The 22,230-nt window shown below is 45.9% G+C and overlaps 1 protein-coding gene across 4 annotated transcripts in view; it reads left to right on the top strand.

Annotated features, from left to right (window-relative positions):
• The window catches only part of Mxd (MAX dimerization protein), a 266,036-nt gene that overhangs the window by 147,895 nt on the left and 95,911 nt on the right, over positions 1-22,230 (top strand). For all 4 annotated transcript variants that reach the window (XM_089590579.1, XM_089590576.1, XM_089590577.1 and 1 more), the window contains exon 5: positions 12,952-13,066. In XM_089590579.1, the coding sequence (XP_089446705.1) occupies positions 12,952-13,066 (115 nt within the window). The remainder of the gene's footprint in view (positions 1-12,951; positions 13,067-22,230) is intronic.

The following is a 22,230-nucleotide window of genomic DNA, read 5'->3' as shown; positions in this document are numbered from 1 at the left end:
TGTCTGTCTATCTATATCTTCGTACCTACAGCGCGTTCTACCACCGCGCGGGGAGGGCTCACTGATTTGCTAACTTTTCAATGACATTGTTGGTTTTATTTGATCCGCAGTGCAACAGTATTTTCATTATCTAGCATCAAACCTCCCTCCTTCTACGCTGGACTTGCGTATTCGTGAGGTTCTTTTTCTTTTTTGATTTCGAACGGCGGTAAAGCAAAATGCATTCCTATGTCGAAGGCTCGTTGACTCTCCTGCCGAGGAGATCATTACCAGATTGATTTTACTGGGGAAATGTGGATGATCTTCGCCTTCACCCCCCCTTTGGATCATTGGTGTTAATGCCAAGCCCCAAGTTGTTACTATTCGTAAAGGAGCAAAGTTTTTTCTCACCTTGGATGAAAAGATGAAATAAAGTGTGTTTTTGAGTAAAAAAAAAAAAAAAATGCACAGGGAGATCCGTTGTACCGCATCACGGATGTTGCGTGGGTGGGAACGAGTTGATAAAACGCAATAGGTGCGCGGAGATGGAAGAGAGTATTATCGTTGCGCGCTGCGGAATGGTGGTTGTACGGCATTAACATGTTTTGTAAAACACTGCGGATTATTTGAAATCTCGTATTAAGGACGACGACGACGAGTACAATAATAGCAATAAAGCTCAGCTCTTGCCCCACCCTCCGCCCCGATTGTTATGCTTGTATCAAACACACCGCGCGGAAGCTCAACGCGCTCTCTTATTAACAATGCAGCGGCAACAACGCGAGCTTTCGCCGTATATCGACGAATTTTGCGGCATTTATATACGTGCATCGGAAGAGCTTGCAGTTGTGCGCGTTGTTTATAATTTACTTTTAATGAAACGAGTTGCACACACCCCCATGCGTATTGTATATATACGCGCGCGCAAGCTTCAGTGTTTATTTTAGAGTACGCGCGAGGGGAGTGGGGGGCTGTGTATTAATCCGAGCTCGGGACGCATAGAGAGATCCGAAATACGAGCTTACGGGCTTTATTTTTGCGTGCGTTTCGAACGAGCATGCGTTATTATTTATTCCTGCCTTCGAAAGAGGATTACTCGTCGTATTGTACGCATATTTCATCGATGAAATTCGTCTTTCTTTCCTTTTTTTTTTTTTTTTTGCGTCGCGTAATTTTTCATCACAAGTCGAACATTAGCTTCGGAGCCGGTCCGTCAGTTATTAATATTTCGTGAAACCTCCCCCACCCAGCCGTACGCCGCGCGGATGATTATTTTTTCGCACGGGCGTTTCGTGCAATTATGATGACGGATTGATGGCCCACGAGCACGGACATTTGTGATACGGAGGAAAAGAAGAAAAAGAAAAAAAAAAAAAACACGGGAATTTTCAGTGGTAAGCCGAGATGAAAAACAGCCGTATTAAAAAATCCATTAAAAAGAAGCCGCGACTACATGGGTAGGTACAGTCGTTTGGGAGCTCAGGAGCGGTATAAAATGATGATATTCCAGCTGCAACGGACAGCGAAAGAGTGTACACATCTACGGCAACGCACTATCCCTCCCTTCCCGCGCTTATATATATATATACGCGACGCACGTACACGTAATTACGTAAATTCAGACGTTTAAAAGGCAACGCCAGACAGACACGACGCTTCTTCTTCTCTCTCTCTCCCTCTTGTTTCTTCGTGTGTGTGTGTGTGTATAATGTTCTTCGTGCTCGTTCTTCCCGTTGGCTTTTTTATTCGTCCACGTCGGCGCGCTGATTCTGTTTTGCTCTGAAAATTATTGTGATGAAAAAATAACAATAAAAACAAAAAACAGCTCCTGTTTACACAAAAACCAAAACTTTTCGAATCAAATTAAAATATATGTATAAAAATACACACGGACGACTGTGCCCTTTCGACCCTCCCATCGGGAAATTTTTGGCCCTACACGGCACAGTTTTACGCGCTTGGGAGTGCGAACAATCATATGCCCTCCCCAATTATAGCGTTAGACTCGTTGCAGCTCCCGCGTGCGTAATACTTTTTACGTGACACAAAAGACGAAGATAAAAAGAAACAAAAAAAAAAAAAAAAATTTCCTCTCGCGCAACGCAGTTTTACAATGCGTCATTCTCATAGTCTAGCGATTTTCCCAAGAAACGCGGCGCAGGTGTGTAGACACACACGCCTCTTTTTGCCGACGAACGGACAATGGACGCGCGTGTATAAGGCTGCGGAGGATATATACAAGCACGAAAAAAAAAAAAAAAAAATTGAACGCGGTGGAAAAACACTGCGCGAGTTTTTCCGTACCACGAGAGCATGGAGAGCAGAACGCGTTGGGAAAACACGTGTACAACGTGCTCGTGGTGGAGGGGATAAAAAAAATCCAAGCCGCAGTATAGAGCGGTCGAGGCTCCGCTGTTAAAGGACAGCCGCGTGTGTGCGTATATATGCATTCGAGATGGCGCGATATCGGATACTTACCTGTTTGATAAAAATAGCCCGCGTGTGCGTTACCTTATACAAGCTTGATGCTCGGGATCTCGATGGATATATATATACACTGAGATGCTTTTCCGATGATTCATACGTGCCTTATGTATATATATATGCCACGCGTTGCATGAGCTCTCGGGCACAGCGAACAAATTAAAGTCCTCTCGACGTATATGTACACCCTGTACCTGCACAAGGAAAATTTAAGGATACTTTTGACAAATAGAACGTCCCGAGGTCGCTGAGAGTGAGGGTAGTAGCTTAACGTGATTAAAAGTACACGGTACATGCGCGTGTAATTTAATTATTTATCGCTCGTGCAACGATTGCCGGTCGAATAAAGACGGGCTCCGAGACATTCAAGAGCCAGAAATGGAAAGAAGCGAGGAAGAAAAAAAAAAAAAAAAATAGAATCAGCCAAGTTGTAGTAGGTGTACTAGTATAGCGAGACACAGCCGTATACTATATAATATGTATATATGTGTGTGAACGCGAACAAAGGAGAACAGTAGCGTACTGTGCGAGGAGAGCAAAAAAAAAAAAAAAAAAAAAAAAGACGAGTGCCGTACATGTCGCCGACTGGGAGGGAGAGAGAAAAAAACAGAGTCAAGGAGCTCGAGGATGAAAAAAACACGTTGGCTAATGATGGAACGAGAAACAAAGAAGGGGGCGGATGGGCAGGGGCCAAGAAGGGCCGGAGAGGAATATAATGGAAACGAAAGGTGGAATTGTTTCACGATTTTGTTGAAATTATAGCGATAAGGGGGGAGGGGGGGGCATTGGAGTTAAAAATGTGTTGCGGTGTAAGTAAGTAAAGCATACACAAGCGGGGAGGGGGGGGGAGAGAGAGATAATGGTCATACTGCGGTAATATAAGGCAGCTCGTCCGAAAGTGGAGCAAAACCAAACGTGGATCGAGACGCGCGTAGCAACGTCGCGGTGTGGCCGCGATAGTAGGGAACGAAGGATGGCAAAGTAAGAAAAATCGAATCGACCGCATCAAGTTTTCATGGGCGAGGGATCGATTGTCCCCTGGAAAGCTTGAAGGGAAGAAGAGAAAAAGAAATATGAAGCACAAAGGGCACAATGGGTGCAGCACCGCCGTGTAAGTATAGCTTGCCTATCGCGAAAAACGTTAATCAATATCATCGGCGACACGCGAGGAGCAGCGGAGGGAAAAACCAGGCATTCGAGAGAACAAGAAGAGCAAAGGAGAGGGGGGAGAGATAAAAGTTACGAGGCTGTTTACGGGCGACTCTGTTAAACCGATCTAACTCATGGCCGGCCAATGCACCCGGCCTCCCTCCACTTGACTCCGAGGCTTGTCCGCTGCCGCACTATATTACATATACAGACATACCTATATGCACGCTGTTGTCGACGCTTCCGATGCCTCGAGTCGTCGCATGTACACACAACGTGTCGCTTCTCCTCTCTATTTAACATTATCTTTCTTACGAAGCTTATATAGATAATTACACCAATTGTGAGCTTGAATGAAGCTCTTCGCTCTTCTAAAGAGTACAGAATGCTGTTCATTTTTTTTTTTTTTTTTTTTTTTTTTTTTGTCAACTTTTAACGCAAACAAGATATTTTATACAAAATTTACACGCATATAATATACCCTCCGCTCGCATTGCGAGTGGTAAAAATAAAACTACCCACGCAAGCGATGTTTTCAAAGCGTCTCTCCTCACTCGCTATACTTTACTTACGAGTTCTTTTATTGTACGGACTTTGCAAATTTACGTCTTACAAGTGTATACGACGAGACGTCGTGTAGCATCAATCATCCAGTTTTGAGCTAAAAAAAAAAACCCTCAATAGCAGCTCAAGTGCGCAGAAAAGAAAAATCAAAGGTATAGAGAAAAAACGAGGGATCACGACTCGTAGGTAATGTATACATGCATAGCCGCAGCATCGATAAAACTTTGGCCATCTCCCGCGATTCAGATCCCGATCGCTCGTACTGTGGACATACATGTAAGCGCTCGCTCGCCATGCAAGCACGCAATATCTGAGAGCGTGCATCTGTACCTTTACATTATATACATACATCGTGACGCGAGCGGAAGAAAAAAAGTTTTCGTTTTCTTCGAAAAAAATTTGTTGCAGCACGAGATCGACATACCCCGCGATAAAAAAAAAATCGCTCTCCTCTTCCCTTGATCTGAAAAGCAGCGAGGCTCTCGAGCAAGATTTCATCCTCGAAAAGGAGGAAGACGCTTAAAAGATGTAAAATCGAAAGGAGCTTGCGAGCCCTTCGGGCGCATACCTGCAGGCTCTCTTCCTCTGTACATGAAACTTGCACATTACCAACCAGAAGAAGGGGAGAGAGAGGAAGTTTACTCGTTCTTAAAGCGTTTTAATAATTAAGAGCTTCCTTTTATATCGTCCTCCTTCTCCGTACCCTCCACTTCTACACACAATGACCTTCGTATCGCCCGTTTTCGCGTACAAACAAGCCGCCGTCCGTCCCAAAAGCTCCCCTCTTCCCTTTGAACGGAAAATCCCTTGGAACTCGTTTATTTTCCGGGGGTGGGAACTTCCTCGTCCCCCCACGATAACTGTGTACTCCACGGCCGGCCGACCTCCTTTCTTCGCTTCCCTATGCATTAGCCTCGCCCAAATTGCCGCTTTAATTCTTAAAGGACCACTCGTCTCCCCCCCCCCCCTCAGTCTTATATCGAATTCATTATCGTGGCAGAGCGCGCTATGATATATACACATAAAGAAACTGTACAAGTTATTATGCACTTCGCGGCCCGATCCCGCAGTATGACAACCTTGCCGCTTCGTTGCGATGGTGCAACTTTCATTAATCCCTTCGGGTGCTCCCGCGACTCGGCTTACCTTCTTGTACTTCTTATATAAGCGAGAGAGAAAGAGTCGAAGGTATCTCTTGCGCGTGGAGCTTCTATTGTGCGCAAAGTGTATTAAGTGTATATCCTCCGACGAGTTTGACGTTGCTTCTGCACCCCGAATTTCGTGTTGTCGAAAGCTCCCAAGTTTTCCTCGCGCGCGCACTTGCTCGTATTAAATCCTCTTGTGCATGCAGGGCTCTCGAGCCACGTGTATATCTAATGGCGACGATGCCTCCGAACAATGGGGAGCGCCTTGCGTTACTTTTACCTCATTGACAGGGCACATACATGTTCAGTGGAGCTTTTTATATACGCGTGACACATTCTCTATTACCCACTGGCTTTGTCGTACATCCAATAAGATGGTCTATACGTACGTGGTTATCTACATTCAAACTAAACACCTATACTCGACGTTTCCTTGTAATTTATCAAAAGAGGCAAGAGCAAAAAAAAAAAAAAAAAAAAAAAATCACCAGTAGTAGCAGCAGCTGCTTTCGCACACCGGGGTACTCTCAGAAATTACATACATACGTGCTTCGAAGGGCTCCCTCGGTATGGATCCACTCCTCTCCCTCGCAGCCTCCTGTATTATTATATATATATACGTACGTGCAACACGCAGACCCGAAGCCCGATCTTCCCTTGTACACACGCGCGCTTAAGGAGGAGCCTCTCTCGAGCCGAGGAGCGCCAGAAGCTCTTCTCCCCCCCCCCGCTCGTACACCCACTTTATACTTGACTGGCGTCGATCCGCTTATACGCGATATATATATATATATATAGTTAGCGTAACTAGCTAAAACATAAACGCGACAAGTTACTCCCTTCCCCTCCGATTTACCGTCCCTTCTCCTTTGGACTTTGACATCTAATACCCCCGAGCCACTACCCATATCTCTCTATCGGACTTTGTTCATCTGGTATACGTGCATACACGTAAACGTACGGTGTAGGTATACATAATATATAAATGCCAGATCCTCCGAAATTGGATTTCGTGTTGTATAAGCTTGAATCAGAATTTTTCGGCGCGCCAAAGTAACTATACTTTATTGTCCATCTATCCTCGCACTATAGTATATAGGGAAAGGGTTGTCGCATTGTATACATGTATTAAAAAACGGCGCTATCGGCAACAAAAAATTTGAATTTTCAATAAGCACTGGAGCGCGCGTTTAACGCGTAAACTCGATCCCTATACGTAAAAGTACAACTAATATCATGTATATATTTAGCTCTTACCGAGCCACAGAGAAAGAGGGTACGGAGTCGTGGGCATAGGGGAGGGGGGTGAGAGGGAGTTGTAAAATAAAACGGGCTTAATCATGTAATTGACTTACACGGGTACTCTTATTACGAATATACATATATATACACATATACATACACATATACGAAGGACTACTTGTTCACATAGTACCTATGGGGCGCTCTCTCTCTCTCTCTCTCTCTAGCGCGAAGAGATGAGACGAGGGAATATACCATACACATATATATCTGCCCCGTGCAACATCCGAGCAGCCAGTCAGCCGAGATATAAGGGAATTATACACGTGTATATATATATAGTGTCTCGGGCACACACAGCGACGCGAAGTTATATGTATATATACATGGTACAGACAAGTACGGGTTACATAACTCAACAGTACAGACATATGTATATGTACCTCGTATCCTCGTGTGTAGCCGTGTATTACAGTAATTTAAATTTACTCCAACTCAATTACTCTCCGCGTCGTCGTCGTTCTATATAACGTACATTATAACTTGTGCTCGTGCACACCACACGGACTTACTTGAATACTCTTCTCTCTCTCTCTCTCTCTCTCTCTCTCTCTCTCTCTGTGCTTATGGGCAGGTATGTATGCATAGGTGTATGAACTGGGGTAAGGGTAGCAGTATACCTACATAATGCACGTAGCGCCCCTGGGTCCCCGAGGAGAGAGACGTGACCTTGCAAGTTGGGGGCAAAGACACGCGCACGCAGCAACGATGGTATGGGACGAAAGAGCATTACCACCGCTCTCTCTCTCTCTCTCTCATCTGAGATGATAAGATGTTGTATACTACGTGTATATATATAATATACGTATACAACACTGCGGGGGAAAAGAGAGAATTTTTGAATTTAACAGGATTTATTCATGCCAAGGGTGGTAGACACCCGTATGGCAAAAGCAAGTTTACATGGCATACATCGTATAATTATTAATAGTAAACATTAAATTTAAATCTAAATCACAAGAAATCGCAAGAACGCCATCATTAACAGCATTTACAATATTTACATCAGCAATACAAAGCATTATGAACTCTTAAGTGTATGGTATCGCTACAATATACATCTTAGTTTACAAAGTTATAACTTCACGACGCAGGGATAGTGACAATACAAATCATGAGTATCGGACAAAAGAGAGAGAGAGAGAAGGAGGTGGAGAAACTTGTTAGAGAATTAGCGAGTAATTTTCGTGCCTCGCCGCCACAGCACAGCTCCTTCGCGAGGGCACGAGCTTTTAGAGTATAGGCGTATATGTTACAATGTACGCCACGGATCTCGAATGGATATGTGACGTATTTAGGCACGTGACATATATAATGTGAGACGTGTACACGCGGGCAAAAGGAAAAATATAAAAATAATTTGATTAATAAGGTTGGGGTGTCGGTCAAGGGAGGAGGAGGCTCACCGTCTCTACCTTTTTTTTTTTTTTTCTTTTACTCAAGTTTCTTCATTCTTTTTATCCTCCCCGAAGTGCATATACGTGCATGTGTATTGTTGCGGGAGCAATGGAAGCTCCAAGAGGAGACGCAGCAAAGCTCCACTGTGCGTGAAGTGGCTTCCAGCTAGCTCTCTCTCTCTCTGTTTCTGAGTTGCTGTTCCTAAGTATATGTATACATAATAAACATACAGAGTAGCGTATATGTGAGTATGCTTTGATTATCTCTGTTTCAATACGAATGAACTTGACGTGAACCCCCTCGCCTACTCCACCAAAGAAAGGAGGGAGGGATAGAGAATGGCACGAAATTGCGATGAAATTGCAGAGTTGCAGCCGCGCGTTTTCTTCCTCGCGGCGAGGAAACAATTTCACCGAGGCTGCATTGAACTGCGCCGTCGTGTTGTACGCGCGAACGACGTTGGCGTGTTAATGGACTTTGAGGTATCTTTTTGAGAACTCCAGGGGCTTCGATGTTCGGGAGGCCAAACTCAACGCTTATTGGCTCGAGTCGTTTGACAATACCCTCGACTCGAACCATTGGAATACAGAATGCAGACTTTCACCCCGCCTCTAGATTACCCTTTACGTACTTCTTTTCATGCTTATCAACACTCATCTTTCATCATTTTCTCATAGATGTACACATAGAAAGACAAATGTAATTGTATCTCTTACTGAATTTATAAATAACCGATAATATCACGTATGTAATTTGAACTGTAAAATTATTCTGTATGAATTATTATACTGTGTTTTCCTGTGTAATTTACTTGAAGCCACACGTGGTCATACCACACGGCTTAATAAACGCTACTTATACTTATACTTATACATCATGGCTATCTTTGCGGTGTAATGTTGTGTAATCTCTCTCCTTTCGGGGGGTCCAGAGTCGGTTAACGAAGCTCTGTCTCGCTGACGATACTTAACTCCTTTCCATTTTATATTTATTTATTCATCACTATTTTTTTACACTCTAATGTATAAAATCACGGTCTAAAAGACCTTTCTGGCTATCCTGGCGGGAATTTTTCAATTTTCCCTCGACAACATCATCAAAAGTCTATATTTTCCGGGCGAAAGCAGCGTAGATATAACACGACGGCGAAACAAAGTAGTCACAACAAGCGTGCAGACACATACCTATACCTGTATACGAATTGTAGGTGATGGGTATATTCAGCAAAGGATCAAAGTCAAAGCTCTCCATGTGTACCTACTTGCATAAATATCTTCCCAATCTGACGTAAATGTGTCCAAGAGTCCCGTAAAACAGTATACGGTGCACACGGAAGGAAACAAAGGAGTACGTACAATGGAAGGGAAAGATAAACCGCGCGATGCTTTTACAGAAACGTGCATTTAGCGTGGTTTTTCATGAACACGGTGAGAGAGACACCCGCGTACGTATGCGTGAAATGAAAAAAAAAAAAAAAAAAAAAAATAGCTGGGACGACGAAGGGCGGACACGGAGACAGAACAAGTTTCCACACCTGAGACTTCTACGCCTCATTTATATATATATATGAAGGCCTCGAGAGGTCAGCACACTGCAAAGTTCAAACTTCCACCATATACGTGTACATGTACATGTATTTCACTGAGCAAGGCGCGTATATATGCACATGTATATACATACGTACACAGCCAGAGGGCCGAGAGAGAGAGAAGAGGAGGCTGAGAGATGGATCGCATAATACCCGTTCAATAATTCAAGCGGCTGACTTTCGTCCCGCGGGGGTTGGGCGAAGAAGAAACCACGTCCTCCTCCCCCCCTCCCCGTCCCGCTGCTTATTTCCTGCACATGTATATATATTATACACGCAGCGTTTCTCTCGGCTGCCCCGCTTTGCGGATCATTACGAAAGAGCAAGAGGAGGATCGGGAAGTTTTTAATGGCGGCGAGAGCTGCTTACGCCAACTTCGTTTGTCCTTTGTCTGCCCCTTTGTACATTTATTATATAGGCATTAAACTTCTCGGGGTCCGTCTGTATGTAGTGCATAAACCGTATCTCCCTTTTTTTGTATACATCATCTCCGTGTATATTACACTCACTGCTGTATATCGCTCGTCCACGGGTCTCCTTCCACCCCTCCGTTGTCAAGCTTTTTACCAGAGACTTTGTTTACACACCCCCCGGCATTCCGTATTGATATATACCAGCTCCCGTTGATTGATATATTAACGAATGCCCGTGCACGTTCGTTGACCAATTTTACTTTCCATGAAAGCGAAACTCGTGCGATTCCTCGTTATCCGCGGTGTGGCAACCCAACGATTATGCCCGGTTAAATATCCGTGTCCCTTCTTATATGATCCCTGTGTGACATGAGAGCTCGGTTTGGACATCTCCTATACGGTTTGCCCAACCGACCCGGCCTCGATGTGTATGATATAACACAACGTAAAGACCTCACCACCTGATGTGGCGGGGTGGGGGAGAATAAAGGGTTTGGGCGTAAGCGAGGCCGTAACGCCGTTTGACGACGTCGTTAACCCTATGCAGTCGGGATGTGGAGGCTTTATTGTTTCTCGTAAAACTCTGGCGGTCCCCCCCCCCCCCTTTCTTCTCCAGGCGAATTCGTATATATCCATCCCCTCTTCCTCAGGCTTTGTATTATTATTATTATATGGGTGTAGCATCATTTATATATGTACGGATGGCGCTGCTTCGGTTGAGAGAGAGAGGGGCAGAGGTAACTCGGGAGAGCCGCTGCGACCCCCTTACCGTCCTTTTCTGTACGTATAGGTACCACTAGCGAGTTTTCCACCTTCGACCCTTACGCGCATAACAGAGTACACAACAACTGGGTTAGTGGTATATATATATTACTTTTAAGTAGGGGTAGGTAAGGGGAGTGGGTGGGTCAACGAGGGCCGTAAACTGGCGCATAAACATACAATTAAACGCCTCTGACGGGCTCGTGTCCGTTTGCATTGTACCATCGAAAGTCGAGCTCGAGGAGTGAAGGGTATAGAGGAGCGAAATGGATGGATGGTGGAAGGGGGGATGGGGGGGGGCGTTGAGAAATTTGCAAATTGGCAATTTCGCGCGGACGCCACTGCTCTGGAATTCAGGGCCGTGTTTTATGGCGAGCTCGCGCACAGTCGTTTTCTATTGCAATCCTCTACTTTGGGAACTTTGTTTCGGGCTGCGGAGCCTCCCCCACCACCACCTCTGGGTTTTTTTTTTTTTTTTTTTTTTTTGTGAACCCTCCCCGTCCACCCCTGATTCTGCCTGCTGCAGTTTTGTAATTGTGAGAACAATTTTCAATTTTTACGCGAAACGCGTTATTACGCCCGTGGTAGTTGTCTTTTCGCTTCTTGGTTTTTTTTTTTTTTTTTTTTTTTTCGTGTCTCCGGCTCGCTTGCGAGAAGTGATGGATGGTCAACCATGTGGCGGCTGTACAAAGGCGAAACGAAATTTAATTAAAAATTTTCCGAATCCGCTGCACAGGGTGTGTATTATCATATGGATTCATGTGCTCTGGCACGCGCATATGTATACGTATATACATAACCTGCGATGTACAAGTTATAATAGAAATATATCAATTAGCGCGAATCGAGACCCAAACGGATATATAACGAGTTTAATCAGCGGTTATTGCCACACGGTCGGGTGGAAAATTAATTTCCCAACTCTCCGGTTGTACCAAATGATCATGTACACCGCGACGGTAAACTATAATGTGGCATTTTCTGTGAGTTTTATCAAATACAGGTATAGGTACAGGAAAGGAATGGCTCTGTATATCCACAGCGGAGCGGTAAATCTGAATTTTCCAGCAGGGCGATTCCCGGCTTCCTGATAGTCGCCGGAAATTGGCTAAATATCGGGTTTGTAGGGGGGAGATAAAAGTCCAATGAAACGAGCCCGCCATCTTATACACGGGATGTACAATTATATACATGTATTTACAGTGTGGGCGGACGGGACACGTCCCGCGTACATTTTGGCAAGGATCGCTCTTTTTTCCCCGTATACACGTACATATGGATAAAACGTCGACAAGTAGGTACTGCTCAGGGGAGCGAATAAAAGAGAATCTCGGCACTTTTAGCGGCCCGTCGCATAAATCAGTCCGAATTGAAATTTTCGTCGCTCGCCGAGCTAATAAAAACGTCGCCGCGCTTTCACTTCCACCCCCCCTCCATTTTTCTTTACACGAATATCACTTGTTTCTTTTTTTTTTTTTTTTTTCTCTTTTCGCGCATGACCACGCCAGCCAATCATTTTCCATTTTCCGGAGAATATTCATAGTACACGGCAGGGCATAACAATAACCTTCGTTTGGAGGGTTAGAGGGGGGGGGGAGGAAAAGAGGCGTCGTCGCGCATTATCGGCACGATCACGGGCCATTAGCCGTACATAGTACACGCATACAGACGCGAGTTGGCGATAAATGCGTACAGGTTGGTGTACGCATACGTGCCTACATACGCGCCAAAGCGAGTTATTCGCGAATTATATTCCACGCACGCTCCTCTCTCGCGAGCGTCCTTTATTATTATACACCACTCCCACCCCCTTCCTTCTCCTACTACTCGTTTCGGCGATATTGCATCTATTTCCTTTTGGCGCGCAGTATTCCGCGCCGATGTGCGTTTGTTGTTGTTATTGCCTTTGTTGTGTACCGCTGGAAATTAATTTGCTCGCCAAGTACTCATACTCTATATAGTTCATTAACCGCGTTAGGTTGTGTTTTTGTTATCGATCATTGATATAATTTTGCAGACGAGGTATACGAGCACAACGATGATAACGAATTCATCCATTAGCCGCGAATGAGCATACGCGTTGATTGCAATTAAAAACGTTGCCGTTCGTTTATAAACATGTATCGATTTAATCGGCATTTTTTTTTTTTTTTTTTTTTTGTTGCAGGAGAGCTCATCTCAGGAATTGCCTCGAAAAGCTGAAAGGACTCGTGCCTCTGGGCCCAGAAACGTCAAGGCACACGACGCTTGGCCTCCTGACCAAGGCCAAACGCTTCATCAAGGTGAGTCTTGACTTGTTCACATTGTGCACGTGTCATGTTTATAATATTCAATTCACCCCATCGAGAATTCGGGATCACCCGTAGGAAATCATACGTCGAGTATTCCAAGAATACAACTGTTGTAATTGCAAAGCACACGAAGAAATGGCGTTGGTAAAAACCAAGGGAGCCGCGTAGAAAAACGCAAACGGAGCGTAGAGAGGCCGTAATTGACGAAATGCGTAAGCCGAAAGGGGAAAAACTCTCGGAAAAGCTCGAGGAGCGCGAGAGGGAGGGAGGGAGGCGTAATAGCCGTGCCGGATTCGCGCCCATTATTCGCCTGCTCCTCGATGCGCTCGACGATTCTCCGCATCACGGCTCGTGCTCGAGAATATCAGACCCGAGGAGGAAGGATTTCCCCCATTTAGAACCCCCCTCTTCTGCTATTGGTAACTATATATTACATGCACACCACTTTGCCACCCCACAGATAAGCACATCCGTCGCGGTACACACGCGACGCATGTACAAAGCTGCTCCTGTATTATACACGTGTATAATGTACCATCGCAACAACACTTGTACAATGAGCCTCTCCTGATCGGCCGATGAAAGTTTTAATCTCGAGATATTGCGAGACACCTACGAGTGAAATCGGAAAAATGCAATTTTCCAACGGCACGCGGAGCCAAAGGATTCTTCGAATCAGCGCTAAGAGACTCCCCACCCCCTATAGCCTCTTCTGAGAACAAAGGTAGCTCCAGTGGATTAAAGGAGATGGAAATGAGGAAAAGAAAAAGGAGAACTAGTGCTCCGGTGGTAAGACAAGAGCCGTGGGAGAGCACGGCGGGAGTGGGAGAGGTAAGTTGATCACCGGAGAGCTTTCGAACCACTTAGGAATTACTTTTACATATTCTCCACGGCCGAGGAGGAGCGGCCTCCCTTTATACACGCAGCGGAGTAAAAGAAAGGGAGTATAGTAAGTATACTATACCGACTTTCACGCTCTCCGCGGAGCGTCTGCGTTACATCGAGCACTTCTATACGTAAACTTTTTCCTGCATGTGTGGGCGTTCTTGTTCTCGCTCGGTGGCGTAAAAGGCTTTTTAAGATTCAAAGGCCTCGCATGTTGATTCGCGCCAGTCCGGAGGATGGATAAAACGGACAAGATGGACGCGCTGTTTTGGAAGAAGGCTCGGGTGGGAGCCAGGATCAATTTGCATTAACGCGAAGAATGGACGCGTGTGTACAATATTGGTGGGCGGGTCGTGGCTCGAATATTTCAATTCACTCTCCTCACGTGCGTGCAAAACGAGTCCCCCTTTTGTTTTAATTTGGTTGTGCATGTATAGCTCGAAGGAAAAAGGATCATCTTCGACCCGTGCAAAAAGAAATGCGAGAGGATATGCTCTCCCTCCTTGGGTACCGATTTTTTTTTTTTTTTTTATTTCCTCCCTCTTACGCGCGCTTTTTCCAGCCAGAGAGTTCTGCGTCTACTTGAAAACGTCGCAATTAAACTTGACTTTATTTATGATGGCTTTTACGGTCCGGGCTCCTCTCGGCGATGGAAATTTTTACGCTTTTACTCCCCCCCCATACCCTCTTGCAGGTGGTGTATGCTTTCCTTTTTTTTCCTGGCCGTCTTTTCTACGGGAAAATTCCCGTGGATTATGATAATTCCCTTTTCACGGGGGTCCCAGAGGGGGAAGGTTAATTTGTTCATTAGCTAAAAACGCGCTTGAAGTCTGTCCGCGCCACTGTATAGCAACAGAGTGCAGGGGCATCGTCATCGCCGTCCTTCTTTCCGACTGCGCTAATCCGATTATTTCGCGGACGGCTTCTTTTCCCATCCATGTACGTCTGCATCTTCCCGAACAACGAAAGCCCCAATTTGTTCTCTTTTCGGTGCGAGGGAGACAAAACCGAGCGAGTGAATTACATTTTCCAAGGACAGAGTGTCCCTTCAAAACAATTTTCGAGAAAATTTTCCGAAACGTCCAGCAGAGCGAGTTTGCGAAATTGCTTTTGCCCCCACCACTATCCACCAGCCCTGGAGAGGAAAAGCTCGGAGTGAAGCCTCGGGGGTAAATCCAATTCGGGGTCATTGGCGAAAATTGAGGGATCCCTTACAAGGGCGCCCGCGTTTTAATCTTAAAGAAGAACTGCCACCGCGTAAAGGGCGGAGCTCCGAAATTTTACGCCCTTCCGCACTGCCACCCCCCACTCCGATAGGGCTCGATCGATCCATGCTCGTTTTTTTGCGTCTTATCTCTCCGTGGTATGACCTTGTCGGTCGTGTTCATTTTGTTAAGTACAACGTGGGTATATCAGCTGATGGCAGTTTTTTTAAAAGTAAAAACGTATCCCCCTCGAAAGAAGGGCAAGCGCCAGACCAGAACTCGCGTTGTCGCAAATAACAAGCCTCCTGCACTTCCGGCCATTACTCCCGAAAGCACATTCAACAGCCCCTCGATGCAAAATGGAAAAGTCTAGTTGGAAAAATCAATGCACCCCCCCCCCCCCGCATCTTTGCTTCCATGTGCTCTTTGGTGCAAGAAAAAAAAAAAAAGAAAGAAAGTTGAACAGTGTTCCAGACTCTCGCGTCCCAACTTTCTTCTTTTTATGCTGTATACGAGGGCAGGTCGATACGTCGCGGGTGTGTAGGTTATTCCAAGCTATTATCTCGAGAAAAGTAGCAAGGATGTAGTCTCGTTTCGCTAAGTAGAGAGCGGCGCGATATTTTTACGCTCGATAAAGCCCAGCTTTCGGGGAGGAAGCTACTCCGCTAAGTATCGCTCCCCAAAAACTTAGACACACACCGTCCGGGACCCGTCTCCCCTTCTTGCGCCGCGCGTGGAAAAACTTTGTGACTTTTCACTTTGCGTCCCCGGAAGCTCGGCTAAAGCCTATATAGGTACATAGTACACACGCATGCACTCTGCATATGTTCATTGAATATACACTTGAAAGGGACTACCAAAGTATGCGTGTAGTGTGTGGCTCTTGGTGGGTTTTTATGTATACGGGCCGTGGGGGTGCTGATGGGGCAGGAGTGACGGATGAAAGTTAAATCCCACCCGCGGATTTTTACCGGTACAGGCCGGATTTGTCGGGTGGGGCTGACGTACAAATTTTCCGAGTTTTCCGGGAAACACGACTCGCGGGATGTACAAATATATTTCATACCAAACCAGGGGGGAAGGCTTTGTTTTTAACGAGATCTCCCTTCCGTTGGGCTGGTACATCGTCTTTCGCCCAAACTCACACCCGCAGGTATTATCCATAATGCATAACCCCGCGCGAGCCTCTATTTACATCGCTCCTACTCCCGGCACGACAGGAGCACAGCATCAATCCTCTTGCAAAACGCATAAACAACGCTGGACTCTCGTGCGTCTCTCCCTCTTTCTTTTCCCCGTCCTTTCTTATACGTGCATGTACCTTGGGGTCGTATATTTTTACGAGAGCCCGAGAGGCGGGTGGGGAAACAAAAAAAGCACTCCAACCACACGGCAATAAACAACGTTAACTATTGGCTCTTTGGTCGCGGAATAAACTTCACGACGATCGTGCGACTCTTCCTTAACGTGTGCGCGTGTAGTCAGTCTTCCCCCGTGTTGCCGACCCGCGTCTCGTCAATCGAGAATTTTTCGGCGAGTCCTCCGATGGGAAGCTCTTTTTGCGACCGTGTACGCCGAATCGTATCTCTCCGGGTAGTAAAGCGTGAATCCACCCTCGAGGAAACAACACAGAGGGACACGCGCGTTTGTTTTCCCTATTTTTTTTTTTTATTCTCGTCGTGGCTTGGGTTACTTCCTCCGTGATGCTATACTCCGCGTCTCTCGGAAAACAGTTAGTATACACACGGGCTGCGCTTTATAGCCGCACGTACGGGAGAATTTATAGAGCGCCCATAGGCTTTGCTGCATGTATAGACTCGGGGGGGGGGGTCGATTATTCGCGTGGCCCTTGGATTTTACGTCTAGCGGAATCGACGGGGGAAAAAATTATAGGGTCCGAGGCGCCGTGCAATCAGTATCCATCACTCGCTATTGGCGTTTGACGGGGTCGTCGTGATTTTTTCCGGGCTCGCGTGGCATTGCTAGTCGAATGAAAAGTCAGGGGATGTATGTACGTATACAGTCCGGTGTTAGTTTGGAGTGGAGCGGGTAACGGTGTATACGGTGCACAAGCGAATTTATGCGTAATTGCGGAATCGCGCAAACAACGAGCAATAGAATTTCGGTGGTTTAAATAACGCACCCGATGGAGGCCGAGTAATTACCGAATCTAAAGAAGCGGGTTGTTTCGGTATCGGCCTATAATTGCGCTCTCTCTCTTCTTTTGTTTGCTCAATACGTACTCTCGTTTGCACCCCTTGCATTGTGCGTTTATTGTTTCGATTTCTTTTATTTTTCAACGCGCGTATACTTGTATGGGTTGCGTTTTGATACTTGAAATTTATTTGTTTTCGATTGATACTATTTATCGGAGAATTACAAAGTCGGCGATTTGGTGGCTGATCCGCTTCGGGTAACCATTTTATACAGCCAAAATGTGATCGGACCACGGGGGTCTTCCCATCGAATTTCCAAAGAACGTCTGACGAGTAGCTCGAGGGAGATTAGAAAAAACAAACATCCTTTGAACTTGAGGTGCTTGCGATGTCCAAAGTAAGAGAGCTTCTTTTTCTATGAATGCCAGAAATGTTGGATCAACAAAATTGTAGAAGTACTTCGCTTCTCGAAAAATCTCGGCTCAAACGAAACAACGAACCGTGGCACCCACCAGTCGGATGTTCACTTCCAGAAAGTTGTTGGAAATAAAAATAAAAGGACGTACGTAGAGGTGGCGCGGTCTCCGGACAATCTTCTAAAAAGTTAGAGGGGAGTCTGCAAGCTCCATTTTTCGAATGAAATCTCGCGCGACTCGGCATTCAAGCCCGCCTCGCTTCCATGTACGTAAAAACACCCGACCCCAGAGAGACAAGGAACAAAGGAGTACAGCTTAGCACTAGAGGGACTATACATGGTGCCAGAAAGGATTGGTAAAACGACGCATCCATCCGAACGCACCTCTCGCTGCAGGTCAAAGTGTATACAGAGGGGTGTACACCTTAGGGGAGAACGAGCGTTGAGTGAACAAAAAAAAAAAAAAAAAAAAAAAAAAGAAAAATAAAACGTATGGGAATGTTGTCGAGGTGGCGAGAGAAATCAGCAGGAGCGACGCGACGCTCGACACTCATTACCTAATGCGTAGCGCACAAAAGGGCTGCATTATACGTTTTTACCTCTTTTTTCCACCTCCCACGCCTATATCAGCCCCTCCACGGCACGCTCACTCGAGACTTTTTACATTTCCTTTTCCGATTTTACATACATTTACGATTATTCAGGAAACAAACAGCAAAAAGTTAACCCGAACCCGCTTCCATCCCGATTCCTCGCGTATGCACCACTTCTCAAAGGCGTCAAATTACGTCGTCCAACCATTGTTCTTTTCTCATCCCGTTTGTCTCCTATTTTCGTTCCGCGCACAAGCTGTACCACTGCAGCATATAATATCTAATCCCATCCACGCACCCTCATCTTCTCCTGGTTGTCTCTCACGGCAGTCAAACTCACGCTTCTGATATGCACACCCCCCCCCCCACACACACACAGGCACGTAGAGATACGCATAAGGTGTGCACAAACCACGAGAGACCGAAACTTTGGGCGTTACGTATAGGTGCAGGCAGTTTGCTCGTTCAATTGAGGTGCGCCTAATGATGGCAAATAAATTTCTCTACTCTTCCTCGTCCACTTATTTCCACTTCTCGTTTTGTGAAATGGGGTTGCGGTAATGTATTACACATACATGTCCCCACGGTTGTGCAACAGCTCACATTTAATATGGCCGATCAATCGCTCGTCCCGATATTTATTATGTACCTGATGTATACGTACTAAAAACATATATACGCGTAATTGTTTGCACCCGAGTATGGAAAACACGAAACGAGAGGCCGAAAAGTTGGGGGTGGACGAAACCATCAGCCGGTCAAACGGATGAAACAAGACTCGTGTATGGGTATGTATACGCGAGAGGGAAGCTCGACCATCGTATAAGGCTTTACAGGGAGTCTCCCGACACCTCGATAAAATCGCCCAAGCCGACCAGAGGCACACGTACAGCCACATGACTGTGTATACATGCCCAACTTCTCTTCTATGCTTGGTCGCGAACGCCTTCGCAGAGAGAGAGAGAGAGAGTCGAGCAAAGCTGCGAGCTTGCGTACAATTAGACGCAGGAGATCCAGCGAGGGAGAAACACCGCGGGCGCTATATATACTGGACTGCAGTGTTTAGCGTGGAATTGTCAACAGGAAGAGGGGGAGAACAATCGGCAACGGACGCCGAGGAGTAGAGCACAACGTGCAAGTGTCACGCTGTTGTAGTGTACGACCCACGAGTAGGTATATATGTATATGTACATATGCAACACCACGAGCCTTTCAACGCGAAGCCCGTGGACGCTCGAGCTTTTAGATACCGCTCGTGTTGCTGCTTCCGCGTAGGGGTTCTTGTGTCAATACTGCCTACCTATATACGCACCCACGTGTACATATATACGTCGCCGTATATATACATGCGGGTCGATGGGGGAGACAAACTGTACGTAATATACGCGCCTGTAGCTCTATTTCTTTGTTGTTATCAGCCCCCGGGTGTCACTCGAAGCTGGCTTTTTTACGCACTAACTAAAAAAAAAAAAAAAAAAATGCACGAGCTTGCGAGAGAGATTTTGCGCGTACGTGTAGGTATATCTTCTCTGTACTGATACCAACGTCATTTTATTTTGTTTTAAAGCTGTATCGAAACTTTTGACCCCCCCCCCATTCTCCTGATGATGCTATCGGCTCACGTCCGCACGTATGGCCCTCGTATACTTTACTATCTGGTAGCCCCAAAGAGAGAGAGAGAGAGAGCTTGCAGCTGGCACGGCTCTCGAGCTTCTCTCTGTATATACTCGTGACGCTCGCGATGGTTGTATATGGACAGGACAGTCGAGGCCTTGGTAAGTCCGTCGGATCACAGCCAGTGCAATTAAACACGTTTCGACTGCCTACCACCGAGGGGGGTAAAGGACGGCGTTCGATCGATCGATGACCAACCAACCACCGGCGTATATCGAGTGCTCTTCCTCCGCCTCCGTGTATATGTATATTTATATGTACGCGCTTCATTTGTGTACTCGCATCGGGTATACGTGTACGCGTATCTCTTTTGTCGTGTGTTAGTAACCCGCGCAATGTTTGCATGGCTGATGTGTATATACATATATTTATAATCATCGAGAGAAACAGAGACGGACAAAGGAGCGATAAAAACAGCGGTGAGTAAAGGGGTGGGGGGAGAATCAGGTGTGTGTGTGTTCTCTAATTGACATGCGGGCCACGGTGACGTAACGCTTTACCGCACGCGCGTGTGTGCGAGTGACATTGAGGATCATCCGACGATCGTCGCATCACCTATACGTACATGTACTCTTGCGCCCGCCCTTTGTTCCTCATCTTGCGCACTGCAAGTAGGCATGTGTGTTTCAAAACACGTTTTAATTGCTTTGATCCGTCGGCTCCTCGTTTCATGCGCCGGTGTAATTGCACGGGCGCGTTTTTCTCCCCCCCCCCCCCGCCTTTGCGTCATTTATACACACACACACGTTGCTTTGACTCGGGTTTCACGGGTATGACGCAACACGGCATTGTTCAAACAATCGAGCATTCAAAGAGTTATTGCGTGGGTGATGTACATAATATTATTATACGTATACGAATGCCGGGTTTTTGTCGAAACGCGTACGGAGCTGGTTGTTGGTGAAAACCCCCTTACGTCTTTTCGCGCAACTTTCAATGTGCGTAATGCGAGGGGTCGTGCTGAGGAATTTTTTCAAATGCTTTTTGAAAGCGTATATGTAATACGTGCCCGTTTGTGTACCAAAAAAAAAAAAAAAAAAAAAAAAAAGAAGCGAGGCTCGCGGTGCCGTCGCGTTGTCCGAATTCTTTTCCGCTGAGAATTCAAATATGCAAAGCTCGGGCGCTTGCGTATATATATATATATGGGAAGGGAGAAAACTCCGGGGTCGGACTCGTTGGGTTTAACGAGGCAGCCTTCGCGTCTGGGATTTCCAGAATTGTATCCGAAATTTTGACGCAGAAGCTATCCAATGTACAGAGCCGAGCTTGCGATTTCTCCCCCCCCCTCACCCCCCCAAAAAAAAATTACCATCCCCAGTCCTCTTTGTGCGCAACGTAGTGCAAAGTTTCTTCAAACGATCGTGTGTTGAAAGCTCCTTCTTTTTTTTCCAGTCGTTAGGTACAATTAACGACCGTCGAAAAAAGAAGGGGGGGGGGGAAATCTCTCATCCCGGAGTGAATAATCCGCGCGTCTCTGATTCTCGGAGCGCCGCGCGGTTCCTCTTCCGTACACGAAGTAGGTAAATTTTAATACACTCCATCTTCCTCGCACTTTGTGGAGGTCCGTTATAAATATTCCGGCGGCATCCGTGCAGTCTCTTCGTGTCTCGGGGCAAGGGAGCGTAATTGCCTCTGAGCGTTACTCCTCGTATCGAGACTGTACCGAAGTAAAAAATGCTGTAGTTTTTTGACGTTCGAATTGGACCGACTGTGAAAAATTATCCAAACTGTCTGTTGATTGTCGGACTTGCACGGTGTTTTGGACTAATCGCCCTGTTGGAGTCTCTGGGAGGACCATTTTGGCTAGGAATAAACCAAAAATGATCAGTAAAAAGGACATTGTTGTTATTAACTGAAAAATAAATCGAGTTAACGCCTACGACAAAGTTACTTGCAATTTAACATAATAAGCCCATTTTTCATGTCAACCAAAACAATGTAAACATTGGAAGCTAACTTTTTTTTTTTACATGCATGTGAAAGAGTTGAAAAAAATGCAGGAAATCTTGTGACTTGTGTGATCTACAGGCAAAAATGTACACGTACCCCGTATAGACGCATTTGATAGTAGTACGTAGTTTACGGGAGAAAAAGAGTGAGGAAGAAAGACGGGGGTGGCTAGCGCGACAATTGCGTTTAATTGTCAGGAAAATACGCTCCGCTGGTACTACCAACTCCGCTCCTCCGTACTTAGTTTTTTTTTTTTCTCAAGTTCCCTTTCTTGGCA

The sequence above is a fragment of the Copidosoma floridanum genome, unplaced genomic scaffold, assembly GCF_036245765.1.
Source record: "Copidosoma floridanum isolate Cflo_tuat_1 unplaced genomic scaffold, Cflo_Japanese_pri ptg000012l, whole genome shotgun sequence".
Taxonomy (NCBI): Eukaryota; Metazoa; Arthropoda; class Insecta; order Hymenoptera; family Encyrtidae; genus Copidosoma; species Copidosoma floridanum.
Note: the sequence above shows the minus strand (reverse complement) of the source record. Positions and strands in the feature narration are given on the sequence as shown.